Source organism: Lolium rigidum, chromosome 7 (genome assembly GCF_022539505.1).
Source record: "Lolium rigidum isolate FL_2022 chromosome 7, APGP_CSIRO_Lrig_0.1, whole genome shotgun sequence".
Lineage (NCBI taxonomy): Eukaryota > Viridiplantae > Streptophyta > Magnoliopsida > Poales > Poaceae > Lolium > Lolium rigidum.
This window is the reverse complement of record NC_061514.1, coordinates 72,494,383-72,506,598: the sequence shown is the minus strand read 5'-3', so window position 1 is coordinate 72,506,598 and position 12,216 is coordinate 72,494,383. Positions and strand designations below refer to the sequence as shown.

At 44.5% G+C, this 12,216-nt stretch overlaps 1 protein-coding gene across 1 annotated transcript; it reads right to left on the bottom strand.

Moving 5' to 3' along the window:
* Positions 1 to 3,977: 3,977 nt before the first annotated feature.
* LOC124674794 (probable metal-nicotianamine transporter YSL9) lies at positions 3,978 to 7,751 on the bottom strand. The gene is made up of 7 exons (XM_047210852.1): positions 7,502 to 7,751; positions 7,259 to 7,431; positions 5,918 to 6,015; positions 5,690 to 5,824; positions 5,404 to 5,593; positions 5,212 to 5,326; positions 3,978 to 5,132 (listed from the first exon to the last, which is right to left on the bottom strand). Exons 1-7 carry the CDS (start codon positions 7,734 to 7,736, stop codon positions 4,210 to 4,212), a joined length of 1,869 nt encoding a protein of 622 aa, XP_047066808.1. The 5' UTR covers positions 7,737 to 7,751; the 3' UTR covers positions 3,978 to 4,209.
* Between the last annotated feature and the right edge of the window lie 4,465 nt (positions 7,752 to 12,216).

Here is a 12,216-nt window from a genome sequence, read left to right as displayed (position 1 = left end):
AGGTGAATTAACAGGTGTAGTAGCATTAGGAGTTTCAGTATTTTCAATTTGTCTAGACCTAGCAATTGTAGCATCTAGAAAGGATCCCAATGAACCACTATCATCAAGCACAGCAGAAATATTATCAATATCATAAGAGTTTTCAGATTCAGCAGAGGTACCAGCAAGTGAAGCTTGTGGTGGTGAAACAAGTTTATCAATCACAGATGGTGAATCAAGAGCAGCAGAGGTACTCAGAGTTGTACCTTTTCTTGTAGTGGATGGTAATATGGCGACTTTAGGATCGCGAGTTTTACCCATGATGGAGAATTTGTAGCGAACAATATCAATCCAAGTGAACTTCCAAATAAAGCTATGCTCCCCGGCAACGGCGCCAGAAAACGATCTTGATAACCCACAAGTATAGGGGATCGCGGCGAGTCTTCGCGGGTAGTAAAACCCAATTTATTGATTCGACACAAGGGGAGACAAAGAATACTTGAAAGCCTTAACAGCGGAGTTGTCAATTCAGCTGCACCTGGAAACAGACTTGCTCGCAAGAGTTTATCGATAGTAACGAGTTTTATAGCGATAGCAGTAGTGAAATAACAGCAGCAGAGTAACAAAGACAGCAGTAGTGATTATAGTAAACAACAGGATTAAAATACTATAGGCACGGGGACGGATAACGGGCGTTGCATGGATGAGAGACACTCATGTAACAATCAAGCAGGGCATTTACAGATAATAATAATAAAACGGTGTCTAAGTATAAAGCAATCAATAGGCATGTGTTCCAATTATAGTCGTACGTGCTCGCAATGAGAAACTTGCACAACATCTTTTGTCCTACCAGCCGGTGGCAGCCGGGCCTCAAGGGAATCTACTGGATATTAAGGCACTCCTTTTAATAGAGCACCGGAGCAAAGCATTAACACTCCGTGAACACATGTGATCCTCACATCACTACCATCCCCTCCGGTTGTCCCGATTTCTGTCACTTCGGGGCCATTGGTTCCGGACGGCGACATGTGTATACAACTTGCGAGGTAAGACCATAAACAATGAATATCATGATGAAATAATAACATGTTCAGATCTGAGATCATGGCACTCGGGCCCTAGTGACAAGCATTAAGCATAACAAGTTGCAACAATATCATCAAAGTACCAATTACGGACACTAGGCACTATGCCCTAACAATCTTATACTATTACATGACCAATCTCATCCAATCCCTACCATCCCCTTCAGCCTACGAGCGGGGGAATTACTCACACATGGATGGGGGAAACATGGCTGGTCGATGGAGAGGCGTCGGTGGTGATGGTGGTGATGATCTCCTCCAATTCCCCGTCCGGCGAGTGCCGAACGGAGACTTCGGCTCCCGAGACGGAGTTTCGCGATGTGGCGGCGTTCTGGAGGGTTTCTGGCGACTTCGACTTCTCCCCGTGCGTTTTTAGGTCGAGGCCGATAAGTAGTCCGAAGGAGGGCGTCGGAGGCCGGCCGAGGGGGCCACACGCTAGGGCCACGCGCCCCCCTCCTGGGCCGCGCCGCCCTAGGGTGTGGGGCCCTCGGGCCTCCACCTGACTTGCCCTTCTGGCTCTGTGAGTCTTCTGGAAAAATAGGACCTTTCGTATAAATTCCGAGATTTTCCCGAAAGTTGGATTTACGTACAAAAACGAGACACCGGAACAGTTCTGCTGAAAACAGCATTAGTCCGTGTTAGTTGCATCCAAAATACACAAATTAGAGGCAAAACAACAGCAAAAGTGTTCGGGAAAGTAGATACGTTTTGGACGTATCAATTGGTTAAATGGAGTATAGTGTGTAGTCCCAAAGATCAAGGCGGACTTGGAGTTCATGACCTGGAGGTCAAGAATTCAGCTCTGCTAGGTAAATTGCTTTTTAAGCTTCTTACTGAGAATGGGATTTGGCAAACTATTCTTCGAAGAAAGTATATTGGCTCGAAGACACTCTCCCAAGTGGTTTGGAAACCCGGGGACTCTCACTTCTGGGCTGGTCTCATGGCGACTAAAAATATCTTCTTTCGCCATGGTACTTTTTCTATTAAGAATGGAGCACAGATACGGTTCTGGGAAGATGTTTGGCTGGACAATGCTTCCCTGAGTGAACAATATCCTGCTTTGTATAGTATTGTTCGTCGCAAAGGTGATACCATTGCTACAGTAATGGCTACCTCACCACCGAATGTGACGTTCAGACGGGTTTTACTTGGACAAAGGCTAATAGCATGGAATACTCTAGTTCAACGATTGGGAGATATTCACTTATCTCCTGAACTGGATGAATTTAGATGGAATCTTCATGTAGATGGCTCTTTCTCAGTCAAATCTTTATACAATGCGATCCTTCATTCCGATTTACCGATTGATAATAATAAGAAAATTTGGAAGATGAAGATACCATTAAAAATTAAAAATTTTGGATGGTACCTTCGCCGAGGAGTTATTCTAACTAAAGATAATCTTGTTAAGCGGAATTGGCACGGAAGTTCACGGTGTGTTTTCTGTCATCATGATGAAACCATCAAACACCTATTCTTCCAGTGCAGTTTTGCGAGATCTATATGGTCAGTCATCCAAGTAGCGTCTACCATGTATCCCCCGACTAGTGTGGCAAATGTCTTTGGCAATTGGCTTCACGGTGTTGATTCAAGGTTTAAGTTGCTTCTTAGGGTGGGGGCGCTAGCAGTTATCTAGGCGCTTTGGCTAAGTAGAAATGACAAGATTTTTAACGATAAAAAATGTTCTTTGTTGCAGGTCATCTACAGATGTACAGGTATTCTCCGTTCATGGTTATCTCTTCAGCGGGCGGAGAACCGAGACCTATTTACGGAGGTCTGTACACGGTTGGAGGCTACGGCGAGGGATACTTTTTCCCTACATGGGTGGCAGCATAGTCTACGGATTGAAGCTCCACCCTCTCCTTAGGCGTTATATAATTCATCGTCTCGATATGTATTTCGCCTTTTTTCATATAGTTTTGGGTCCAGAAACTAGAACAGTTGTGTTCATCCTAGTTATGCAAAGGCTGGATGTAATTGTTTATCACAAGTAATAAAACATCCTTTATCAAAAAAAAATTCTGAATTTTTAAAACTTAAAATACAATTTTCGAATTTTAAAAATAAAATGCTCCAGCGAGCTTGGGCTCCAATAGGATTCTCGGTGATACATGTGTACTACAGGGAGAAATAAGAGGTGGTGCTACCACCATATACTTGGGCCAGACACGCGATCCACGTCGATCATGTTCAAAGTCAAACAGCAAAGGAAATCTATCTACTAGGTTGTCCCCAGTCTACGGGAGACAGAAAATGAGCTGTCAGAGAGTATAATTTATACTAGTGCGCGGGGATAATCACCATGCGCTCTTAGGGCTGCAACTCATTTCGGACGTCTAAATTGTCCGCGGGTGTCCGTTTGCGTCGCCAGACGGACGCCAAGAAAACTGTGAGGGGCGAAATATCCTTATACTCCTTTTTGGTTTTGTTTGCGTGAGCTACAGGCAGGTACAGTGGTGTAATGACTGATGTAGCTTTCGAATCCGTCAAATTATTCAGCAAACCTAACCGGATATGTAAGAACATAGTAGAGTAGGGTAGCAACAGCCACAATTTGAGAGGTGAGAAGGCTGATGCAGACTGTGCGTTGAGCTGCACTTGTACTTGACAACCTGTGCCACTATCTGAATCTGATTCAGATGCTGAACCGGGCCAGTGCAAGCCTTCTTTGAAGAATCAGTGCAAGCAGGACTCCGAAATGACAGGCAGAGAAAGAAAGAATAGATAGCTCATCACGGCATCATTTCGATGATTCTTCATTGTCATAGATCTGAATTGTGTTATTTTTAGCGGACGGTTCGGAATTAGATCAGCTGCCCATGAAAGATGATTCTTGTTCCTTGCAGTACTGCACCTTGTGGCTCAAGTGTCCACTTATTGTTGCCAAAACTGCACATGTATAAATTTATATACTCCCTCTGTCCCATGAAATTTGTATTAACTTTCTCTACATTTAGATGTACCATTTAGTGTCTCGATACATCCAAATGTAGAGAAAGTTAAGTCAAGTTTCATGGGACGGAGGGAGTATAAAAATGCATGTATATGCTACAATTTCGCCCTGCTATGCAAAATCTATTTACTGCATGCTTTGCCAGGCGGTATCTCTTCTAACTGTACATAGACCTAGCTTGTTGCCCTTCTAGTGTGTAGACCTAAATGCCATGCACAACGGTGGACTGATCTTTGCCAGCGCAAGCAAGGCAGAAGGAAAGATCCAGAGCCCATCCCCACATATCAAACCAGACGCAACTGCAGGAACCATCTGTGCTGCTTTACTTCTGTCAAACCTGTGCCAGATGAAGACTACCAAGCTCCCGACACACATGTCGATGGCAAAGCTCGCGCCTACAAGGAAAGGAACACCCATTGCCATCGGCAGGGGAACCCACCTGCCATACTTTGCCGGGAAGAGGTCCCTCATAAGGTTGGCCACCACCGCAAAGCCAAAGAATCCATAGCACAGCTGCAAGCAATGCAGGGGTAGGGCAGAGAAACCCTCAACACCAAGAATTGCCATGTTTCGGTAGATCAGAGCATACGGTGCCTTCCAGGGTCCTTCTGGGTTGCCTATGTCAAACGCCTTGTAGAACAGCATGAATGTCAGTGGCCCGATGACACAGCCCATGGCAGTGCCGATACCCTGAGCAATTATCATTGATCTAGGTGATGTTAATGTGAGATGCCCAGTCTTGAAATCCTGCATCAGATCAGCAGATATGGATACCAGTGATTTCACCAGACCGCAGCCTACTAAGCCTGCAACTACACCGGAGTCTTTCCCAGCCCAGGCTGCAAGAATGAAAAGGGCGACCTTCCCATAATTGTAGGCCATGTTCATATCAGTAAGGCCGGCACCGTAGGCATTGCAGAACCCCAGGGCAGGAGCCAATACGTATGCTATGATAACATAGTACCACTTCATCTCGCGGAACATCATGGGAATGGCAATTACTGCAAGGACTGATAGTGCAATGTAACCACAATAGGCTAGCCAGGTAGGGAGACTGTCTCTTACGAAAACTTCATTACGATGAAGGTCATCGAGCACCGGAATGTCTTCCTCTAGAAATAGCATGAACACTATATTAGATCATCATACATCACAAAGACTGTACTTGCATGTATTTGTCAGAATCTCTACCTTTCTTTGTGTTCTTTAGTTTTGATTTTTCAATCAGATTCTTAACGGTCAATGCAATAATCTTGGCAAAATTGTATAGGCCATCTCCTAGGATGAGAGCTATGCATACGAAGGCCTACACAATGAGACAAGATAAGTAAAAAAGAAAATATAGTTGACAAGCACAATAACAAACATAAACTGAGAACAAACCTTGTAACCTTGCAGGCTGCTCATGCTGCTTTCAGGTATATTTGATGGATACCAGTCCCCTTCCAAATCACTGATCAGCGGCCACATGACACCCCAGGAGAGAATGGCACCAAGAAGGAGAGACAGATTCACAAGATGGGAACATATCATCCCTGCCCCAACATATGTGAGGCTGAAGTCAAAGAAGAATCTGACACCCCAAAAATTAGAAATATCTGAATCAGGTGAAATTGTTACTTGTCAAGAACAAATTTAATACAACAATGAGCAAAGTGAATAGTATTACGAGTTTTTCCATGCTATTAATCCAAACGTAGGAAACTGCGAGAACCCGCAACTATCTCCACCAGAGAAAAACCATTGGAAGAAGCTCCAGAAGAAGCTGATTCCAAAGTACTTTGTGAATCCATTTACTTGCTGCCTGACATGAAGAAGCAAAGCAATCAATTGATTACAAAAAAGATTGGTTTTTTTTGGTTTTGCAGGTCACGTGTTATGTGAAAGAATCACATACTTTGCCATAGCATCTCCATGAGGCGTGTGGAATCCATTTATAAGCACAGCTGTTGCAGTCCCGCTTGGATAAGTTAATTTGTAGTCGATTATCATAATCTGAAAATTTACAAAGTTTGATAGCAAAATGAATCATCTGTTTACATGTGATATCAAACTAATTGACAAAGTTCTTTTTTTATGTGAATTGACAAAGTTCTTGTAACCTAACAAAAGAACCCTATGCGGGGATCTAGTTCATTTTGAAGGATTCACAAGAAAAATATTCTTATCCAAATATGGTAAGGTCTAAGGCGCTTAAAACTTCTAGGCACAATTTTTCGGAACTATGCTCTCAATTAATGACAGTTGGATTGCAGCTGAAGATTCAAATAAGAAATGCAATGGTAGTTTCAAAGTACATAATCTGTTTCTCCCTTTTAAGCATATCCCAAATTCTAGGGAAAGATCCAATATTTTTTAAGAGACGCGGCTCACACCATCGATAGGTTAATATACATCATTTCATCCTCAGCGTCATCTAAGCATACACGTTCCATGTCTTAAACAAAGATGGCTGTGCCTTTGCTGGTTTAACAACTCAAGCAGCAAATAGGATTTGTGATAGATAGATAGTGACAATTAATTTATATACAAGACAGCGCAATTAAGAAGCCCGATCCAGCACGCTGTGTGGGGTATGTTCATTTGGTCCAGAGAGATTATTGCCACACCGCCTGCCTATTTTCTGTCAATCGATGCCTGGTGGGATGAAATGTTGCGGCAGTTGTCCTCAAAGGAGATGAAGTGAGCAGTCGGCTGCTGTATGGAATGTGTTGAAAGAAAGAAATCAGCGCATCTTCAGCACGATGAGGCTTACATACCAGGAGGGTATTCCCCAAGGTTTTTGATGATATGTCACAGATTTCCAGAGCGGCCTATCCCATTTGAAGTATCAGGTTTTTGGGCATGTTGTAAGTCAAAATTTTGCCCACAGACCCCATCCTTTATAGTGAACAGGGCTTGATAGTGAATAGGCAGAGCTCTTGCATTTTTCTCCAGAAAGAAGCCTCATTCAGTAGGGACATAAGGCCATCATCAATCAATCGGAGATCATGAAAATGGTAGCAATGCCGTCAAACTACATCACCGAACAAAATCGAAGCAGATTTTGTCCTTTGTTCAGCCTACCTAATCAGTGAGCCGGTCTTTGACAAAAAGACCGAAACAATATCCTACAAACAAACAAGGATAACAAGACAGAAGACACTTTAACAGTATGCAAGCAGCACGGATAGAGGAGCAGGTTTAGGATCTTGTACAGATATACTGAACCAGTCTGGGGAGCAGTAAGCACACGGACCTTCCTGAGTGGGACGAGCGCGAGAATCCCCACGAAGCTGACGGCGAGCAGGAAGCCGGTCATCCACGCAATGCCGGGCTCCTTGAAGCTCCCCGGCACGTTGCCCGCCGTGTCCTCACCCGCCGCCTCGTAGGTCTTCTTGTCGAGCGCAAGCAGGTAGGACCCGAACCCACCTGTTGAAAAAATCCAAGGACGCGTCAGTCCAAGAACTCCACTTGACAATTCAGAGGTTGTGGCCCAGACCTCCGACGGCGATGCTGTAGCAGGCGACGGCGCAGGTCTGCACGACGGTGTTCTCCTGGCGCGTGAAGGGGCGGGCGACGACGCCGAGGCGTGCCAGCGCCTTGGTCCAGCCGCGGAGGACGACGAAGGCGATGAGCGCGGCGGAGACGTTGAGCGTGGGGACGAGGCCCGTGGTGAGGACGAGCTTCATGACGATGACGCTGTACATGGCGCCGACGGCCAGGCTCGCCACCATCCCGCGCGCCGTCAGCTGCTCCCGCCACGGCGGCACGCGGCCGCTCGCGTGCGCCGCCGCCCCCAGCTCGGAGTCGCCGTCGAGCTCGCGGATCTCCTCGAAACGGCCTTCCCGCGCGCGGGGCGCCATCGCGAGCTCGAGGCCCGGCGGCGGCGATGGCCTCAGGTGATTCCTCCTCCTCTCCTGCTTCATGGTGGGAGGAAGATTTTAGATTCGAGTCCGGGGGAAATTGAGTCATCGGACCGAGACCGACGACTTTGCGAAACAGAAACCGTGTGTTCATATCAGAGCACGGCGTTAATCAGTGAGCTTAGTGCTAGTACCCAGTGAGCTCTTGGGAAGAGCTCGCTGTGAAGGATTCAATCGGTGCAAAAGGCGATCCATGGAGCAAGAGAGATTCGAGAGTATTATATGATCAGCGATTCATGGAAGGAGGAAAGATTCTTGATTCTTCAGTTAGAATTGCAAAGGGATAGAGAAAGTAAAATATCTCATCTCACCTGGGCCCTCCTCGATCGAGCTCCCAACCAGAAAGCCAATAATATCCTGGAAACCGAAGGAAACGAAATGTGATCTTGGTAGCGGGTCAGAGAAGGAACAGCGTCTCTGTTCTGATAGACCTGTTTATGCTCTGCGACACCGTTGAAACCGAGAGCTTGCGTTGCGTGCAACCTGTACAGTCGATGTAGCCCAGGCATACACGCAAGAATAGCTCAATAATCAAAGGGTTTACGCATCGATAAAATATCTGTTGACCAACAGCTGATGATCCGATCAAAACTCGTACAGTACGAAGCTTCAAGATGTCGAATTTTTTTAACTGAAAAACGAGGTCAACGAAGCTCGAATGAAGCATGATCATGGAACTACAATGGCTTGACGCGATCGCATTATCGCATAGCTGAAGGAAGGCTCGGCTTCGTTGTATGTGATTTCGGCCAAGTGAAAAATCCTGCGCTTGCTCATACGACTCCCCTGGTTTGCTTCCGCGGGCGTGTGGTCGCCACGGCTGTCGAACTCTCCCCGCCACGCGCGGCGACAGGTCGAGGCAAAACGTCGGTATCCTCTATCCCTACGGCGGTCGTGACATGGTAGGAGTAGGACGCAGCGAACCAGACGACTTCTCGCCGAGATGACAATCGGTGGAGAGTGGAGATAGCAGGGTTCTCGCTGTGCCTGGCTTCCCTCCGAATACTGCCGTGTCCCTGTCCGGGAGATCATTTCGAGGTTCTCGACAAACGGCGTATCTGGCGTGATCTTGTAGCCTATGTATGCAGCCTAGTTTTCTTTTGTTCACTTTTTTCCCGAACAAGGCGAGAGCCCGGCTGTTTTGTGCACTCACCTACATCGATCAGTTTGGTTGATTGCAAATGTGTTTCCCGTACGTGCAAGATTAAGTTTGGTCCGTTTGGTGCTTCACAAGCATCCACGAATATGCATCGCACATTTCTTAAAACAGTCTAGTACTTTGCCTCCGAGGCACGCTCAATTCGAGCGTTTTCAGCAAGTCAAGCTCTGGCAATGAATGAGTGGGCCCTTCGTGGCTCCATGTGTGCACACTTTGTACCTAACCTTCTATCTAATTTGTTCATCTTAAGCCTCCTTCAATCTACATAACAATGCTTCGATTCGAGATGAGTCCTACATGTAAAAAATGTGTCTTGATGTTGCAAATCCAATCCCAAAACTAGTTTGGATATTCGTCAAGTTTTTGAATGTCAATTCTGTGTTCCCTTTGGAGCTTTTTTGGTCGAATTTTGCCAGATTCGTGAGACTCGGTCAACTGTTTGAAATTTTCTTCGATAAGTAAGTTCATCTTGCTGTTTTACACAACTTCGTGTTCGTAGTTTTTCGTTTTAACATTGGTAGATGAGTGCTTCTTCCTCTCCCTAATTGTACGAGGTTGTAGATCTAGTCATATACGAATGGTAAAATAAAAAACTTTGAGTATAAATGTTGTGTGAAATGGTGCGGTGAAACTACTCCTCGAAGGAAATTTCAAATGGTCGACCGTGACCCACGAATTTAACAAAATTCATCCAAATAAGCTCCAAAGGGAACATGAAACCGTGCTTTAAACACTAGGCGAAACTATTAACCGATCACGGGAATGGAATCACAACTTCAAGGCACATCTTTTTCATGTACACTTTATCTCGAATAGAACTATGGTTATGTAGATTACAATGGATTAAGATGAACTAGTTTGCTAACACACAATGCACTCAAAGCCTCATGCTATGTACTGGCAACCAAACCTTGTGTGTGTTTTTGGTAATTAATGACAATGCTCTATAGACTAATGTTTTCGATGTGTTTGTATGAAGGAATATTTCATAGGTATTTCTTGAAGTCCATATGTTGGATTAAAGTGTGGATGCCATGAATATAATTTTATACCTTTGGTATTGCCATCAAGATCATCGATTTGAAGAGAAGAATATGATATGATCAAGAAGAAGAAATGTATATGGAGTTCTTGTGTGGAACTCAAGTTATCCATGCTCTAGCTTATGTGTTAAGCAATGAATGATCAAGATATTATGATAGAGTATGAAGAGATAAAAGGTTAACCAAGACTAAGAGTGAAGATTGAATTCAAGTTAGTCAACACATGAAGCGTAAAGAGTGTACCACTTTGGATCATGTGATCTTGTGATATGGTAAGCATTGTCAATTATGCTTCATGAGCTAACCCACTATATATGTGCATTTGTGTTGTCTATGTGGGTTAGGTATCTTGTCATGGGCATGCATCAAGAGTATGATCTCATATAACCCATATGAGGATGGCATCAAGTATAGATGGCAACAAGGTTGTTAAGGGCAAGTTCAAGATGTGCATATCGAGAAGATCAAGCTTGAAGATCTGCTTCAATGGATCTTTCCCATAGTGGTGTATGGGGGAGCAATTGTGAGTCTTCACGAAGCAACAATGATCAAGTGAGGCATTCCGGCTTGAGGGAACTTCAAGCGTTGTCATCAAGATCAAGCGGGATGCGCAGGTAAAAGGTATGTCGTTGCCAATTTTCCTTTTACTGGTCTCAAGGTGTTTGTTGGGAGACCGGGTTATAGGATAGATAGCCGCACTATCAAGAGGGGCTTTCGGTTAAGTAAATTTATCGCATCGTCTTAGGAGGCTCAATTCTTTGCATCCTTTGCATCGCTATTGTTGTTTCTTCTTGGTATTTCTCTGTGTGAGGTTCTTGGGCTTGTTTCTAGCTTCTCAACAAGCCTAAGTTCACCGAAAACGGAATCCGTATGCATCTTCTATTGCGTTTTCGAGTTTGGACGTCTTTATCGTTTCTTGACGTTGGGAGGCTCCCTCTCTAAAATCATCTAAAAATATTATGTGAGGAGTCTCAATATTTACTTGCTTTTTGGGAGTTCAATTCGTTGTTATCTTTCCAACAAAATTGGTTTCATCTCAATCAGACTTCGGGAACATCGTGAGATGAGTTTTTAGTTCTCGGAGAAAACATGTCTTTTGAGCAAAGTCTAGCAACCCGTCATAGAGCCCGACCTGCCGTGTGCTGCTACCGGGTAGACCGGCATATATCCCGGCCTACCGGGTGGTCCTGTGATGAGCGCATATTGCACACCGTTGGGGAACCCCAAGAGGAAGGTATGATGAGCACAGTAGCAAGTTTTCCATCAGTAAGAAACCAAGGTTTAATCGACCAGTAGGAGAAAGGGGCATGACTTATGAAGGTGTTGCTAGCTGACTTGTGGCAGGGCGCACTACCGGAATTAGTAACAACGTGAAACCTGCACACAAAACAACCAAAATACTTTGCCCCAACTTATAGTGAGGTTATCAATCTCACCAGTTTTGCTGGAAACAAAGGATTAACCGTATAGTGTGGAAAGGAATGTTTGTTTGCAGTGGAACTAAAGAGAACAGTGTTTCTAGTAAGTAAACAGAACAAGATGATTTTATCAGTGTAAAAGAAAGGACCGGGGTCCACATTTCACTAGAGGTGTCTCTCCACAAAGATAAATAACATCCTGGGTGAACAAATTATAGCTGGCCAATTGACATAATAAAGACCATACATGACAAGATGATTACTATGAGATTCATTCGGGCATTACAACATAATACATAGGCCGTAATCCAACTGCGTCTATGACTAATAATCCACCTTCCGGTTATCATCCGAACCCCTTCCAGTATTAAGTTGCAAGCAACAGATTATCGCATTAAGCAATGTGTGTAAAGTAAACAATAGAATTATCCTTAGACAAAATATTGTTGTTTTCTCCCTAGTAGCAACAGCACATCTACAATCTTAGAAGTTATTGTCACTCTTCCAGAAAACTAGAGGCATGAACCCACTATCGAGCATAAATACCCCCTCTTGGAGTTACAAACATTTACTTGGCCAAAGCATCTACTAGCAACGGAGAGCATGCAAGATCATGAATAACATATCACAAGTATATAATAGATCTCAACATAGTATTCATTATTCATCGG